Below are 18,114 nucleotides of genomic sequence, written 5' to 3'. Positions count from 1 at the left end.
ATAAACTTTATTTAATGATCTGTTAATGTTGTTATTTTCAAGATTATAGCAACATCGATGGCGGATTAAATCTACCACCTAATAAAATTTAAATGGTCCAATCTAAAAAGGATTGAATCCTATCAGCTTTAGTAATGTACTCTTAATCAGCAAGGTGTGACAACATGCTAAGTATAATGTGTACATAATGACAAATAAATTATGTTTTAATTTATAACCTTTATCCATGAATAATCAATGTTATAGTAATTTGAATAGTCATGAAAGATCAGTCATCATATAAGTACACCATGAAAACTTGATAAATGCAACAAAACAACCTTCAAGAACTTCTTGAAATGCTAATATCTTATTTAAAGAGAACAATTTTACAGAAGAGTAAATTCCCAGTATCTTTCTATTATTTAAATAGAATATAATTAAAAATAACAGACTGAATTATAATTTTGACATTAATTAATAGAATTAGTTACAATAAATAAGTGTTAACTTATGTAGAACTTTCTAATTTTATAAGCTTGCTTAATAGTTTACAGTAGATACTGTATTTATTATTTAATAGGTTTTATTTCAACCAAAGGTTAGTGAATTATTTTTTTTTTTTTTATCTGCGATTTAACATGTCATGTCGACCCTTTCTATAGCTTTTAAATCGTGTTTAATTATAGTCCAACTAATAGAATTTGTTAGTAATGACCCCTCGTTATTCCCCAATAGGTCAACTTATGCCATTTATACAAAGATTAAAAATTTCTTCTTTTATACAAAACATTAGCCGTTGTATCTACTATGTCTTGAGATATTCTAAAGAAAAACTACTTCACTACCTAACTAGTTTGGTTTTTGTGTTGAGACTCATTATTAAGAAATCTTAAGAACCACTATCAGCTATAGACAGGCTGATGGGAAAAGATAAGGTCCCCCAATGTTATTATCTAATTCTGTATATGATTTCCTCATTTTGAGTATTTCCTAAGATTCTTTAAATCAAGAATTATTGCATTCTAGCACAGACTAGGGAACAAAAGAGAAAGTCACTTTTGTTCCTTAGTCTGTGATTCTAGTAAGATATCTGCAGTGTTATGCTCAAAATGTCTGTTTACATTTTTAATTGAAAATTACTGTTTAAAGTAGTTGTATGTTATTTTTTTTTAATATTACAAATAGTAAAACTGTTCCCGTTAGTACTAAAAATATATTTTTTATTCTCATATTTAGAAGTAAATTAAAAAATTTCATTGAGTCCAATTCTAATAATTTGGGGTTGTTGATGTATGAATAATTTGTATGGAAAATAAAACACTCAATGAATGAGTTTGATTTATTTTCTACAGGAAAGATGGTTGGTTTGGATCAGCAGGACTAACACAACAAAAATTACAGAATATTTTCAAGATTCAAATATATTAATAGGATTACAATAAGATGCAATAGTAATTGTTAAAACAAACAAGTTGAACAAACATTTTTGCTTTAATACATCATACATAATAATGCATAATCAATTATGACATCTAAATAATTTACATACTAGTGTGCTTGTAATGTTAATTTATTCAAAGTAAAAAAAAACTAACAATTTATACAAGTTGTTTAATGTTATTTATCTCAGTATAACTTTAAATGTATTCATACGATTTTTTACATAAATAGCCGAAGAATATTCTTCTTACTATTTAAGAAAGTAATGTTCAGTGTATGGAAATAGAGTAGTATTCGAGGAATAACAAACAGATGGGAACATGCCAACTTTCATTTGAGTACCATGGCCTGAGAGAGAGTGTGTGAGGGAGAGGGAGAGGAGAGAGAGAGAGGAAAGAGAGAGCAATAGGAACCAGTTGACAGTGGACAGTTAGTCAGTGTGGACGCAGTATTGTGTTGTGGACAGGTGTACGAGTCAGTGTTCCATGTCCTAGACAGGCACAGACATGTCGCCACTACTGGTGACTGTGTGTCTGTTTACTTTTCATTTCACTGTTGTTTTGTGTGCCTCTTCTATTGTTTTCCCTGATGAAGAAATCGATCAAAGCCCTTCAAACATTAGTGAAAAACTTATAGAGTGTCTCACAGATGAGTTTAAAATTGAATTTAACGGAGAATGTCGCTCATTATTAAAACCCGACTCAAATGTTTGTCCAGAGGGACAGTGGATAGTTTTGGATCTCTCAGCTGCGTCTTTACCTAACCCAGTGATAAGGGGGAAATGTGCGCTACAGAAATGTCCCTCGCAGATGCATTACTTTTTGAGCCGACAAAGGTGCATCCATGAAAACCAAAGTTCGTCTGTTTGCCCAGTAGGTAATGTTGCAGACACAGACTTTTTTGGTGATGGGTTTTGTAGCTGTATCAAGTCACCTGTTCACATCAAAGATGAAAAATCGGGAAAATGTTATCAAGCGTACAAAAGAGGACCGTGTCCTAAAGGACAAGTGTGGGTTGTGGGGGGTTGCCGGTTAGATAACTGCACGACGACTCGGACTCGCTTTCCAAATAAAACAATCGTTACGTGGAGTGACGGCAAGTGCTACGCTGTGAACGAACAAGGTCCATGCAAGGATGGTTATGATGTTAGCATCAACGTTCACACTCAGACTCCTGAATGTGTGGATCGACTTACATCCCTGACTCTTGTGGATCCTCCGTGCTCAGGCGCTAGTCACTCAGGACAATGCACCAAGCCTGTCAGTTCACCACAGTCTATCTTCTACTCCCAAGTGGCGTCGCAGGTCCACAAAAAACGGCCCTGACTATAGTGTGACTTCAGTTATATGGTGATTTAAAAGTGAAAAATCTCATCTCATAAACTGATACAGTATTTTACAGTGGGAGTAAAACTATATGTGAATTGATTTTTTTATTTATTTGACACTATATGTTTCAATACTAATAATCTACAGGTTTTTTTTTATTTGAATGATATTACCTAGAAAACAAAACTAAATTTAGTTTTAAATCATTAAAAATATTAAATGATCTATTAAAAAGTATTATGTTGTATCTTGTTCTTTCAAATATTTGCTATTTCTATTTGAGAAACCTTTGCTCATGTTTAGGACGTAAAGATTTACAAATTCAGTCCAACCCTTTAAGGAGTAAAATCTGTAAACCTTTATAGACTACTAATCTTTACTCTCATAAGGACTTGAATAAGCTTAGACTTCAAAGTACAGATTTTCAAAGAAAAACTGTTTGTTTGGATTTATAGAATGACCTAACAACATACCTTACCTCCTGCACCTAGGCCTATACCTTTTTTTAAAATAAAGTAATTTTAGTAAACATTTAAAATGTTTTGTAAGCTTCTAAAAGTTCCTAATCACTTTTACTACCCTACAAATAGAAAGTTTTATATCTCAAGTTCATATAAAAATACTGAACCCAGGAAGTAACACTACTGTATTAGTAAGGTAGTGTTTTTCTTTTAGTTTAATATTACAATTTTTAAGAGTAGTAGTTTTATAGGAAAAAGTGCAAATGATAAAAAAATTCACTATCCATGTTTACAATTTTTGGCCTAAATTCAATACTAAACAGTTATTCTTACATCAATCTGTTACAGGTATATTGTTATGATATTTTTCAAACTGTTAATTTTTAAGCATTCACAATGTTTTCAAAGCTTGTAGTTAACCATTTGGAGTAAGTGGCTTTTCATGCTTAGAAACCTAGACACAAAACAAATCCTGATAGTGTTTGCCTACTGGATAGACCCTGTGGTACTGTAAAATTAGGCTTTACTGTTCAGTATTTTATATTGAATTCAGTGTTCTGTCCTATGAACCTTTAAACTTCCTTAACATAAGTATATAGAATAAATACAACTATTGGAATTTTAGGAAATTTTAATTTGAAAAAGTAGTTTTTCAAAAGGTTTGTTGGTAACAGGAAGAAAGTTAAACAAATTCTGTTCCCATTTCAGCTGTTAAATATTTTACTTTAGTTTGATTTTCAATTAAATAAAGATACTACATAATCCAAGATACTACATAATGGTCGTGAAATTTCTAATGCAAAGGAAAGATATTCATATTTATTTTTAAATAATGACCCTTATTATAATTTTTTTACTGACACATCTCATAAGATTCATAAATTACTAAAACTATATTTTAAAAAATTTACAAATAAATATGAAAAATACGTACAGGATGTCCGGTCATAAGTGTTAAATAAATTTATTTGTCAAACTACATCATAATGGTGATTGAATGACGCCTATTTGAGGTCCCCAACCCAAACGCTAAGGGAATAAAAGATAAATTAAAATTTTTTACAAATAGTGGTAGTTTTTATGAAAAAAAACTTATATTATATATAATATTTGATATGATAATATTTTACGCTTTCATCGGAACTCCGCAGCATAGAAATAAGGGTTTTAATAGTTATTAAGTTTTTATCTTCATTAATAGTTTTAACTTTTACAGTGAATCTTAAGTAGAGTCTCATTCAATACCCCAATGTTTATGAATTATTCTTATTGTAAATCTTGTGAAAATTTCAAAAATGACCTTTATTTTAACAAAACATGTCCTTCTAACATAGTAATATAAGTTTTTTAACATAGTAATATTGGTTTACCTTGTGGTTGCCAGGTTCTTGAAGATTGTAGATTTCTATGCTCAATGTACATTTTGCCACAAGTGTGGCATCTTCAGGAGCAAAGTTTGTTATCACATCACTTAAAACACAAACACTATTTTACTATTTACATTATCGGATGGTGGCCGATTTGCGGCGCGGTCGCAGGAATCCGGGCGTGCAAGCGTGTACGCGGACTGGAGTCACTACATTCCGCTCTTGTGGCAAAATGTACATTGAGCATAGAAATCTACAATCTTCAAGAACCTGGGAACCATAAGGTAAACTATTGTAACTAATCATTGGTTCTGGAAACTGGGAATAGCACACAAATATTTTTCTGGTCTTCTATCTGTACAAGAGATTAAAGATATATAAGAATTCCTTGATTGAGTAAACAGGTTGTTCCACTAGCCAGTTTCACAGTCCCTGTTTAGTGTGTTTCCTCTCATAGTCTTGAGGTCTTGGGGCAGTGCATTGATGTACTTGCGGCCAATATAAGGATGGTTTCTTACTCAACTGCGTTATATGGTGTGCAGTACAGGAAGGCTGAAATCTGTTGCTCTTCAGGTATGGTATGGGTGAAAATGTATTACTGGGAAGGTCCAGCTGAGAACAACTGCACTGATGTAAAGTGCTATGATGGTTGGGGGGGGGGGGCGTTTAAAAGGCTTTTCTGCAGCTATCTGAGGGGTCAAGGTCTATGAGAGCCATAATGTCTTTCTTCAGAAGCACCAGGATTTTGTTAAGGTTTGTTTTCAGATGTCCCTACCCATGATATCAACCCATACCTGAGATGGGACTCCAGTAAAGTGAAATATGCTGCATTAGCTGCTTGAATGCCTGCAGTCCATTTTATCCTTTTCACCACAAGGATCCCGGATTTAAAAGCTGCTTTGTGAAGTGATATGGTCTGTCCAGGAGAGATCAGCATCAATAGTAACACCCAGGAGATTAAACTTTTTTCAACTTCCATGAACTTTAAATATCAGGGGGTTTCAGGTATATGCTCAAGTCTTCTGCTATAATTTACCTGTATTATCTGAGAAGGGTTTAATAACCAAGTATTGTTTTAGGCAATATTGTAGAACTGTGTCTGTAGATAATAGAATATCTTAATATAGTTCTTGTGCTGTGTCATTTATAAACAGTAATGTTGTGTAATCTGCGTTTTGCGTACATAATAGTTTTGATGTTGTTGTGATTTATAAAACCAGGAAAGTCATTAGTAACTGCATCTGACCATCTTAGTCTTATTCTACCTCATTTTACAAAGTCGTGATATTTAAGCTTTTAACGAATTTCCCATATAGAGAATAAGCTATTACCGTAGGTCTCATGGTTAGGACTGGAACAAGGACCGATTTACTTAGTATTACCGTAAAAAGAAACTAAAAACACATTTTTGTTAACATGAACATTTTTCCTGTGACCCCAAAATGGGGTATTTTGGAGGCAACTCAAAATTTTAAAGTTAAAGCCCCATCAAGTGACACCTAATTTTGATGGCCCGCTGATGATTTTGCAATCCTGGTTGTTTGGGAAGTTCCACGGAACCATTACTGATTTTATGAACAGAACTTTAAGAGTGGTCGACCAATGGTGTCTTGAAGTTGGGCTCTCTATCAATCCCGGAAAAGTTGTAATGGTACCCTTCACAAGAAGGAGAAAACTGGAAGGAATCAGCCTCCTAATACTGCAGGGTACTGAAATTGAGCTGTAGGATCAGGTAAAGTATCTTGGAGTAATTTTGGATAGATCTCTTCATTGGGGACGCCACTTTCAAAGACTCATTGACCGTGGCAAGTGGTCCCTAATGGCATGCAGGCAACGTATCTGTTGTTCGACCTGCCATGACATATGGCTCGCTTGCGTGGTGGCCTAAGATGGAATCTACAGCTGCAGTTAAAGCTATAGCAGGAGTAAAGAGACTTGCTGGCCTTATAATAACTGGGGCAGCAAGTAGTTGTCCCGGAGCAGCCCTTGATTGTCTGCTTGATATGCTACCCATTGACTTTTTTAATAATGTGGAAGCAAGAATCACATCACTACACCTAAGATGCAAAAACTTATAAAACACCACCGGGAACAACAAAGGGCACTCTAAAATTGTTCAGGTAGTACATAGCGATGTGTTTTACTTGCCTTTAGACCATATGTTCAAAAAAATACTCCTTTGGTAAGCCTTTCAAAGTACTATTACCAGATAGGGAGGAATGGCTTGGCAGAAAGAGGCCTATCCCCGCAGGTGATTTACAATGCTATTCCGATGGTTCTACGATTAAACAAGGGGGCACCGGTGCAGGTATGCTTTGGAAAAGAGAGGTCATTGGCGTTTTGCAAGCGGAGGTCACTGCCATCTTGGTTTGTGCCAGAGAAAATCTTAACAAAGAGATTAGTGACAAAACAATTAATATCTACACTAATAGTCAAGCTACCTTAAAAGCAACTACTCATACAAATTCAACTCAAGGCTCGTGTGGGATTGTCTTGCTTCTGTGTCTGAATTGGGTAGGAGTAATGATCTTACGCTTTGCTGGGTGCCTGGACACTCAGACATTGAAGGAAATGAAGCCATGGACAGATTGGCAAATGCTGCCTCAGCGGCAACAATGATTGGTCCACAACCCTTCTGTGGTATATCACGAAAAAGTGTGTCACCTCTATTGTGTCACCAACGAAATGCACAGAAAATGTTGGGTTTAAACGCCCCTTCTTGGGGTCAGCAAGCTTACTCTGTATACACCTTCTAAACAGGTTGCCTCTGACTTTTTGATGCTAGACAGACGAAGAATTGAATCAAGAGTAGAGCTGATAACTGGCCATGGGCGATTCAGGAAACATTTACAACGGATGGGCCTGTTTGATCGCGAACCGATCTGTAGGCATTTTGGTAGGTCAGAGGAGACAGACGATCACCTGCTCTTTGATTGTGAAAAGCTCTCTGATGCTAGATGTATTACTCTTGGCAATTTGGTAAGAAGTAGACACCTTCCTGAGGAGGAATTAATTGTAAGACTACAGGCTTTCATTGGATGCCTGAATTTGTAGGGTCTATCAATAAAACAACCATCTGGGGTGCGCAGTAATTCAACTTTTCAGATAAAGTGCTTCATGGACTCCGCCTGCCCTGGTTAAGATAAGGCCATCAGTTAAAAAGAATATCGGTGAAAACCAGAGATCTTTATCTCAACTCAGTACAAAATGGCAGCAGTTTTTAATCTTCAGACATTACATTTAACATTTTTGAGCTGTCCCAATATGCTTCATTTTGGGGTTTCCAGGGGAAATTGTGACAAAATGCCGCCATTTTGTATAGAGTTGAGATAGGGACCTCTACTAATGGCCTTCAAAATTAGCTGTCACTTGATGAGGCTTTATATTTTAAAAAATTGAGCTGCCCCCAAAATACCCCATTTTGAGTAATTTAAAAAACTAAATTTTAAATGGCCGCCATTTTGTTTTATGAATTTAGAAAATTTTCTTAATTTTTGTAGCTTTGACTAGTGGTCATAAACGTTTGTGCAAAGTTTCAATTTCGTATCTTTTACCACTATTTAGAAAACAATTAATAAGTGAAAAAAACAAAATTAAATGTTCAGACTGTGATAAATCCTACATTGGCCAAACAAGTTGTAGCTTTAAGAAAAGGTTCCAGGAACATATACAAGCGTTAAAATCAGGTAACAAAACGACAATGAAATCAAATTTTGCAGAGCACCTAATCGAAACTTGACATGAATATAAAAAATATAAATGAAAATTTAGAAATTCTAGAATATGAAAGTATTAAAGCAAAATTAAATGTCAAAGAAGATTTTCATATATACACAAATTACAAAAGATTTCCTCAAAATTTACTGAATACCATGAACATCAACAAAATAAATCCGATATTTGAAAAGATCCTACAGTTGCAATAAAACAGAAATATTATATAATATACAAAAAATTAAACAAAGAATAAATCAAGATCCTCTAAAATCTAAGTTAGCTCAACATATGACTATATTTATTCCTTTCATTATTTTTGTTATTGTATTTGTATATAATGTAAATATGACTATGACCTAAGTGTTGAAACATTTTGTTTGTTAATTAAAATGAATTTAAAAGGGTACTAATGTTTTTACAATGTTTTTGATTATTTATATAGTAGTAGCCATAATCACAGCCATACTTATTATATATATATATATATACAGGGTGTTTCAGTAAAGCGTAGCGGGCTATGCAGTTTCAGATTCTACATGCAAAAATAAGTTGAAAATGTAGGATAACTTTTTTTTAATTTCGGCTTAGTTTTGCCGTAATCCGCCAGTTTGTATTTTTTTGAAAATAATTAATAACTCAAAAACTCTTGAAGATATTCTTATGAAACTTTGTATAAACTTTTAGACTACAGGTATAAACATTCTCTGAAAATATCTTTGATCAGGCTCATAAAATTTCGAAATGGCGGCCATTTAGTAGTAGAAGTAAAATTCAATTAAAAACAGCCATTAAAACAAAATTTTAAATGGCCGCCATATTTAAATTTGATGAGCCTGATCAAAGATATTTCCGAGAATGTTTATACCTGTAGCCTAAAAGTTTATACAAAGTTTCATAAAAATATCTCCAAGAGTTTTTGAGTTATTATTTTCAAAAGAATACAAAATGGCTGAATACGGCTTAACTAACTGAAATCGAAAAAAAGTTATTCTATATTTTCGACTTATTTTCGCATGTAGAATCTGAATCTGCATAGCCCGCTACGCTTTACCGAAACACCCAGTATATATTAATTAATTGAAGGTTACAACCAAATTATTTTTTTTTATGGAGATTGCCATAGCGTTATATTTTATCAAACATATTTCACTGCCACTTGCAAACCATACCTAATGTTATTTGTTAAAAACTTGAATAGATTTGTCTAGTAAAAAAGTATAAATGTCATGTCGTTTTTCATCAAAATGTCATTAATCATACTTACTCCAAATCATACTTATGTTATTAATTTACTTACTAAATATATAAATAAGTTTATTTATTAGGATTAATTTTTTCCTAGGTTTACAACAAGTTAAAATGTAGAAAATCGTTAAGACATTTTAATTGTAGGATTATAAACATGATATCTAAAAATTGATAGAGATGAATAACTGTTTGGTAGTCTTCACAATGGACTTTGTGTGCGGCAATACATAAAATAGCTAAACATTATGTATACAAATATTATTCAAAACTTGGTAACAACAAATTGATAAGCAGCAGATAGAGAAAAGGTACAATACACTTGTGCCTAATTGATGATAAGTAAAAATAGTAAATAATTACAGAGGTACTAAACGCAACAATCAAAATAAATTAATTGATTGTGAGACCAGACAGACAGCTTGACTAAGGTCAAGGAGTGGAAAACATTGTGTAATGGAAAAGTTGGCATGAGGTTAAGGCAGTGGTGGTGAGGGGGAGGGGAGGAGGGGAGGTAACCAGTTGTCAGTGTTGTCAGTTGTCAGTTGGGCAGCACAGTGAGTGGAGTGGACAGTGATGTGAGTGGACAAAGGTCAGTACATGTGGTAGCCTACAGAAGTCATGTCACCACTAGTGGTGACTGTTACTTGGATAACATACACACTGTCACTAGTCCAGTGTGTTCCATCCTTCATAGAAAACGATTCTATTGTATTCCCAGAGGTGGACAATGCTACAGCCCCTTCAGATATCAGTGCCAAACTCAAAGAGTGTTTGAAGGATTACATTTTTAAAATAGAGTTTAACGGTGAGTGCCATTCTGTATTGACGACGGATAAGACAGTTTGTGCTCATGGTCAATGGTTGGTTCTGGATTTTAACTCGGCTTCATTACCGAACCCCGTGATCCGAGGGAAGTGTGCGGTGAGAAGATGCCCTCCGCAGTACCACTTCTGGGTGCACCAACTTGCGTGTGTTCACAACAACCAGAGTAGTTTATACTGTCCCTTCGGGAGTGTTCTTGACACAGACTATTTTGGAGACGGGTTTTGTAACTGTATAAAGTCACCAGTGCACGTCAGAGAGAGAAATACAGACCTTTGTTACCCAGTATTTAAGCGCGGGCCGTGTCCCCAGGATAGAGTTTGGGTTAAAGGTGGTTGTCTCTTGGACAACTGCACGATCGCCAGAGCCCGCTATCCACAAAAAACTATCTTATCGTGGAGTGACGGAAAGTGTTACGCTGTGAATGAACGAGGGCCATGCAAGGGAGCTACGGAAGTGCTGCGCATCAACCCGTATACGGCGAGGCCAGAATGTGAAGACCCTAAAGCTCCCCTACACCTTGTAGACGCACCCTGTACTGGAACTGATCACTCAGGAAAATGTACTAAAGCCGTCAGCACACCACAGAACGCTTTCTACTCTCAAGTCGCTGAGCAGGCTAGTAAAAAAAAGACTAGAAACGTCAGTCCAAAGTGATTTGATAGTTACGGTACTGTAAATATTAGGGTCTGTATAAACTAATTAATTTGTAATAAAATCTAAACCTGATACAATTATTTGCCAGGTTTCTATGTTTACCTTCTTGATGAGTTGTGCTCCTTAAACTTAAAAGAAAATAGGAAATGTGACTCATTTAGAAATATACTGACTAATAATGTTTCTCTATTTTTGTAAATAAACCTTGGTAAAGACAAAGGACAAGGGATTTTAGAAAATATCATAAACTATTGAATACCAAAAACAATCAAATAACCATACATTGAATTTAAATATATTTTTTTATAATTTTCTAAAACATAAAACACATGTTTGATTTCCATAATTCTTAACTATTATTTAATATCATCCAGAAGTAAATTATTGCAGTAAAATATGTACAGTATAAATTTAAAATGAAATGTTTTGTATAATCCTGATTTAATTAACAAAATAAGAAAACTGAGGAGATTGTAAGCCTATGTTACTGTGCACTATATTAACTTATATTACAAACTTGTCAACATTTAAAAACTATAAATATATGAATAGTTCAGCTAAACTGATTGATATAATTGAAATGCTTCCATTTCATTGAAAAATGATTTATCAAGTCAAACAAATTCAATATATTTTGCATAAGCATATTAAAATATTTAAAGTATATTCACAGGTAAAATTACTTTTTTACTAAAAACTGCTACAAATAATAAGACAAAATGCAATATTTATTTGTTTTGTTATTAGTCAATCAGTAAGATATGTTTATCATGAACTGTGACCCAAGCTAAGGTTAATATGAGCCAATCTAGGTCAACAGGCAAAGTCCTTCCAAGGCTAATACTACAGCGTTTTCTATATATATCCGTTGGAAATTTGCCTTTCACTGAGGTAGGGGACATGAGGAAGTAGCCCATAGTTAGTGATAGTCAAGTATTTTAAACAGTTTCCATATCCAGAGTCTGGGCCATTCTCTTTCAAAACCAAAAATTCCAATGGCGTAGATAGACATACACAACAAACATTTTAAAATACAGGATCATGTCTTTATCGTGATGGATCATTAAGTATTTAATATTCAATGCAACTTGCCACACCATTTCCTTTAATCTTAAACTCAACAACAAATTTAATAACTGTTTCTCAATATACTAAAAATTTATTTTGAGATGAATTAAACAATTTAAGAACATTATAAGATTAATGATATTGTCAAGATATTATTTTTAAATCAATTAATTTTCAACACCTTGTTTATGATTTATTTCTGAGTATAACGTATATTTGCTAGTCAAAGATTTACAAAAAAAATTCCCAGCCATTGTAAACAAAAGACATTTAGTGTGTTTTGTCTGTGTTATTACATTATTACTAAATCAATAAACATTATTGAATTCATGCACAAATTTGATCAATTATGTATGAGCATTCAAATAGTACAACTTTCTTATTGGCTAATTTCCTATGAAAGATGAAAATGTTACCACAACCAAAATCGAATGCAAAAGGTCAACACTTTTGTATTAAGTTTATTTTCAAGAATATTGTTTGCAATTTTATTGAGCATGAAAATGCAGATAACTTAATGTCATTCATTATAATTTTAGGTATAATGGTTACCGGTACCAATACACCTTCAAAGTGCTAACCATATTATATTATTTTCCATGTTATCCTTACGAAGAATAAACTGATTATGTAGATTGCATGTTTACATGTATCTGTCAAATTTGAATTTTCAATTTTTTTTCTGTACCGGTAGGCATTTTTATCCAAACAAAAACACATCTGCATGTTCCTTGTAGCAGAAAATCCAAGTACGCAAAGAAAATAATGTTATTCATATCATAATATGAATGACAGAGTGGGTCTAAGTGAAAATTTCCTTTCATTATGAACCGGTTTAGTTAAACATTCAAAAACCCTACTGGAAATTCCCTTAATATGGTTTGCTGTGTCAGGAATATTTTAGTAATAAATTCATACTCAGGCTCTATTGTCCTTGCTCGTCAACCTTCTTGGATAACGATCTACGTCCAGTATTTTACAGCTAGTAATTATATTCATTATTCATTTGGCAGCCAAGCTACTTCAGATAATTACCCTTCCATGAATCATAGTACTTTTACTGGACTTAACTTCCTTTCTGGGAAACTCTTTAAATTCCTTGTGTTTACTAATAGCATTTTATGAACAGTGGGGATGGTTGCTTCACACAATTTCATAAGCAAGAGTGAATTATTAAATAACTAATAATGCCCTAGAAAAGTCAGTACTTTATGTTTATATTTAATTTTTTATGAAGAACTTTTGCCTTACTTTAGCAGAGTTTAGCCTATACTTTGGTTATGTGCAAAAGTTTAACAAATACAATAAAATCATATAAACTTGGAAATTTTTAAAACTAATTTTGAATAAGTTTAAATATAAATTATTAACTAAATTATGAGCATGTTTAAATTATACGTTTTTTAACCATGTTATGAAAAGTATAGTGTGTGTTTTAATCCTCTTAAATTGTTGAAGCTGACTTGGTTCCCCCAAAGTAAGGTTAAAAAAATATTTTTACTGTGTGAAAATGAGACTGTCTAAAAATAGCCTCTTTGTAAATGTAACTTTTTTACTATTATTGGTTAAAAAATAAAGCAATAAAAAATAAATTAATACAAACGTTTTACATCACAATAAGCTCAAATGGCCTATACTTGAAATTAATGAAAGGAGGATCTATGAGCCTATTGTATTTTAGGAAGCAATACACAGGTAGATTTCAAGCAGTGATAACGTAATAACAAGGATAAGTAAATGCCAAACCAGACAGTCATTATCTAGGATCATAGGTCAGTTCAAAACAATGAAGACAACTGAATTGAAATGAGATCACATGCGCATTGATCGTTACATTAACATGTCTGCTATAGTTCAACTACCCCAGTAAAAGTGAACTTGATTATTCCAGATAGGTTCTACAAACCAATCCAACAAATAAACAAAGCATCACACTTTGCTATTTCACCTTAAAACATGCTTGTGTAAACAGTTTAAAACCTATTATTGAAAAATCCAAATTGTACACAATTTAAATGTTTGTGATAAATGTTTATTTAATTTGAATCAGAATGTTTTTCCTTGAAAAGTAATTTTACAAATCTGGACTTCTAGAAGGGAGAAACTGTATAAATAGCTTTGCAGATTTACAAGTTTGGGTTATGGCTGTGTGACAAGACTTGGGAAATGTGACAATATAACTTATTGGTTTGTATTCCTGTCTGACGAGTAAATTAAATTTTGATGTACAAAAACAAGGAAATATCTCCTCACCTGCAGAACCTATCCTTTTGTTGTTTACTAGACAAGTAGACAATTTTGGTTCAAAAATATTCTGTTTACAACCAAAGCTAATAAAATAATTGGTGGCAAACTTTTCAGAAGTTTGATGGAAATATTTTGAAAGGCTCAAAACAAGCCCTTTAGCTATCATTAATTAAGAAAACACAAAGTTGAACTCCTCCAGGCTATTTCAGTTTAATTGCATATTAAAGAATTATTAGTGAACTTTATATAAAAGTATCTTATCACAAGCGAAGATAAAACTAAAACCATATAACAATATCAATATTATTATTTTTTATACACTGTGTTTTCTAAGTATAAAGTCAAACTCCAGGAACTGGCTTTATGGGTCAAATAAAATTAAAATTTTGAATAAAAATTTCTCAAAAATTGCCTTGTTAGCGAGATATCCGCCATTTTGATCCACAGTAGTCAAACGTTATACCTCTAAAACTATAAAAGATATCATTATGCAATTTGGTAAGTGTTTTAAAATATCAATACATAACTTGTAAAAAAATAATCATTCTACAATTTTATGTTGTTTCAAAATGACAGCCATTTTAATTTTTGTAGCTTAAATTACTAAGAAATCGCAGCCATTTTGAAAAAAATAAATTTTATTGCATGTTTTTTTTTACCAATACTTCATTCAAAAATATGGACCCAACTTCATGTCTTTGTATCTCAAAAAGGTATAAATCGGGCAGAATTATGTATGAATGAACTTTACACCATTCAAAAGAGGAAATTTCAAAATTTTTTACCATAGTTTCCTAAACAGCCGAACAAGTTATCGCAACAATGGGCAGCCGTTTTGTTTTACCATCAGTTGTTAGTAAGATGGCTATGCTATGCAGCATAAGATTTTCTGAGTGATAGAGTTTACAAATACAGAGTCTTCTATTACAGTGCTGCAAACTTTTCACCTCGGATTCGGTATTGAACCACCTACTAGAAAAAGCATAATTCGTTGGTTTAGGCAATTTCAGAAATTGCAGCTGTGCATTCAGTGATAGAAGAGATGATGTCTTGTTTATGGGAGAAATATTTGGCTATCGCTTAGATGTTTGCCTTGCGGCCCAGGGACACATTGAGCGTTTGTAATAGGTGTAAATAAAACTTTGAAATTTTCTCTTTCTGTGTAAAACAAATTAAAACTAGAAATTAATTAAAACTAACTAAATAAGTGTAAAACTTATTTTTTCCGATTTATACTTTTTGAGATATAAACTCCCGAAAGTGGGCCCATATTTTTGAATAGCCCTGTATTTTAAAACACAAACCGAATCTCATTAAGATATTTTTAACACGTTCGCGGCGGCATCCGCGGAACCCTAATGCTATCCTGGTGGGTGCCATCGCTCCCAAGCTGCAATGCAGTACGAAATGATTTTATTTTTAAGCCAGGATTAGAGCTAGAAACTTGAAACCTCGCACAGCACTGCTCAATAGTATACTGTATTTTGTTGTGGTGTAGGTTGGTAGTAATTATATACTGGGGATTTCCCCGTAAAATCCCCGTCTGGCAATCTCAAAAATCTACTTTTTGTCCCGTCTTTTTCCTTCCATTTGGCAATACAATTCCAATGGGACCGGCTACGTTCCAAGCAGTGCTGCTATCTGTGGGTGTTTAGCGAACTACGTCGACTCTCGTTGTAAAGCAGGACATCCTCGCACGTTATTTGCTAATCGTCAGACCGAAATTGGAAAGCCAATCATACGCGGCAATCGGGTTTGTTCGGCGCTGAGGGCTGCGCCGCACTGGGGATACGCCCGCAATTTGACGTGCCGCCGTGAACGTGTTAATCATTTTATAGATGGCGGTGAGTATGAGTTTAAAAGCAAATACTATCAGAAATTATTTTTCCTTTCTTTTTAACTTATTTTGGTCGTGATTACTTCCACTCAGCTTTCTCTAAGGTAAAGAAATAATATTCAAATCAACAATATTATTCATTAAAAACACTTCAGCGAAACCGATATTATGCGTTTTATGTATGTAATATCTTCCTTCTTCTTCCCTTTAGAGAAAAAGGCCTTGAGAATTGAGATTTAAGACGGAATTATAAGTAACCAAATATACATCTTATGAATAGGAAATGCACTGAATACAATTGGCCAGCCAACCCCAACAACAAACTTAGAAACCAAAAATGGAATCAAGAACAGTAAAGTCCCATAAACTTGTCACCCGATAACCCAGCAGTTTAGATTGTTCAGCGACCATGTAAAGAATTGTTATGTAATCACATTGATAGGTATGTTGTACATTGCTTTTGTCATTTAGACTTTAAATTACTGTAATTAGTGATAATAAAAGAGAGTTATTTGAGTCACACTTCTCTGAAAACCAGAGTGCTAGCCAGTAAATATAAGTCTGCACCATTACCTTAAATTTGATGAGAAAAGGTAAGCACCATTTATTTTTCTATACAAGTATTTGGTTCCCATTCTATAATTCTGGTTCCCATTCGTCTCTCCACTATATCAATTTAAAATTTGGTTAAGTAGAATGACGGAAAAGGGACATTACAGAGAATACTCAGGTTGTAATAAGTATATAGATAAGCCCCAGCACAAAAACGTATAATTTGGTTGTCGCTTAACAGGGATAACCTATGGTAATTTCTTATCCCCATTAGTGGAAAGCAGCATTCAAACCTCCTCTTAAGTTGCTCTTCTGATTCTTCAATTTCTATTTTCTTCTTATGTAAAATATGTACTGTAATTGTAAGTATTTTATGATTGCATTTTTTTTTAGCTCTTGTCATCCCGTTTTTTAAAACGTTTCTTCTTTTGTCAGAATTTGGTTTTAATAGGGTCTATGCGTAAACGCTCTTGTTACTTCTTATTTGGTGGTACCCCCGATTCCATGGCACGTTTAAGTTTAGTTTGGATTTGGTTCACTATGATTTTACCTCAACTTATTTGTAACTTCACATAAATAACATACTTTTTGTTATGAAACCATGAAAAGTTTACTTTTGTTTTTTCATATCAATGCATGCTTAAAGCCTACTAGTGGTTTTGCTGTTTTCGTCAAATTTTGATGTGCTATATCTTGCATTTGACATACTTGTCAAATACTTGATTATGTATCAATTTGAAGCCCATTTTATGCTGAATATTTTGGTTTTTAATTTGTCCTGATATCTTAAGTTAAATATCTGATAAAAAAAGTTATGTAACATCTAGTATCAACGATTTTTGTCAAAAACTCGGGTTTCGCACAAACAAAGATGGCCACCAAAACAAATTCTGAGGGAATAATTATTTAATACTTGCGTGACATTTCTATTGATACAGTTAACATTTTATAAAAGTTTCATCAAAATCAATAATGTTGAGCAAACAAATAGTAACCATAACAGTGCCTGTTTGACTTGAAATGGATTGACCCTGAAGGCAATTTCCGCACATTGGCTATATCTGTATTTAATTTTTAAGGATAATGCTCTCTCGCACAAATATGTGTTTTACGACTCCATAATTAGCTTTTTAATTACTACTGAATTGGGACAATTTCTTTTTATTGGTCCTCCTCCCCAAGTGTTATTAAACGTATGTAACTATAATTCATAGCACATTTTTTAATAATTCTGCAGCTAAAACTTAAAGGGTGAAATAATTTGCCAAAATATATGTTCAATTTTCTTTGGATTCCAGAAAAGTATGGGTCTGCGGATGTTTTGGGGCCCAGTACAATTATAAATGTAGCCTGTTTCAGGCCAGGCTCAAAATAAATAATATCAAATA

The 18,114-nt window shown here is 33.3% G+C and overlaps 3 protein-coding genes across 3 annotated transcripts in view; 2 read left to right on the top strand and 1 right to left on the bottom strand.

Moving 5' to 3' along the window:
• The window catches only part of LOC128982372 (copper-transporting ATPase 1-like), a gene marked incomplete at its 5' end in the record, with an annotated part of 47,388 nt that overhangs the window by 8,720 nt on the left and 20,554 nt on the right, over positions 1-18,114 (bottom strand). The gene's annotated exons all lie outside the window — the stretch shown is intronic.
• LOC128982375 (uncharacterized) lies at positions 1,853-2,899 on the top strand. The gene has a single exon (XM_054401332.1). The coding sequence runs from the start codon at positions 1,929-1,931 to the stop codon at positions 2,745-2,747; it is 819 nt and encodes a 272-aa protein (XP_054257307.1). The 5' UTR covers positions 1,853-1,928; the 3' UTR covers positions 2,748-2,899.
• LOC128982374 (uncharacterized) lies at positions 10,084-11,294 on the top strand. Its single transcript, XM_054401331.1, has one exon. It carries the CDS (start codon positions 10,162-10,164, stop codon positions 11,020-11,022), a length of 861 nt encoding a protein of 286 aa, XP_054257306.1. The 5' UTR covers positions 10,084-10,161; the 3' UTR covers positions 11,023-11,294.

The sequence above is a fragment of the Macrosteles quadrilineatus genome, unplaced genomic scaffold (assembly GCF_028750875.1).
Source record: "Macrosteles quadrilineatus isolate MER2022 unplaced genomic scaffold, UCM_ALF_1.0 Scaffold_226__1_contigs__length_155321, whole genome shotgun sequence".
Lineage (NCBI taxonomy): Eukaryota > Metazoa > Arthropoda > Insecta > Hemiptera > Cicadellidae > Macrosteles > Macrosteles quadrilineatus.
Note: the sequence above shows the minus strand (reverse complement) of the source record. Positions and strands in the feature narration are given on the sequence as shown.

Coding starts and splice junctions, on each gene's coding strand:
- LOC128982375 (XM_054401332.1), top strand. CDS start 1,929: ATGTCGCCACTACTGGTGACTGTGTGTCTGTTTACTTTTCATTTCACT.
- LOC128982374 (XM_054401331.1), top strand. CDS start 10,162: ATGTCACCACTAGTGGTGACTGTTACTTGGATAACATACACACTGTCA.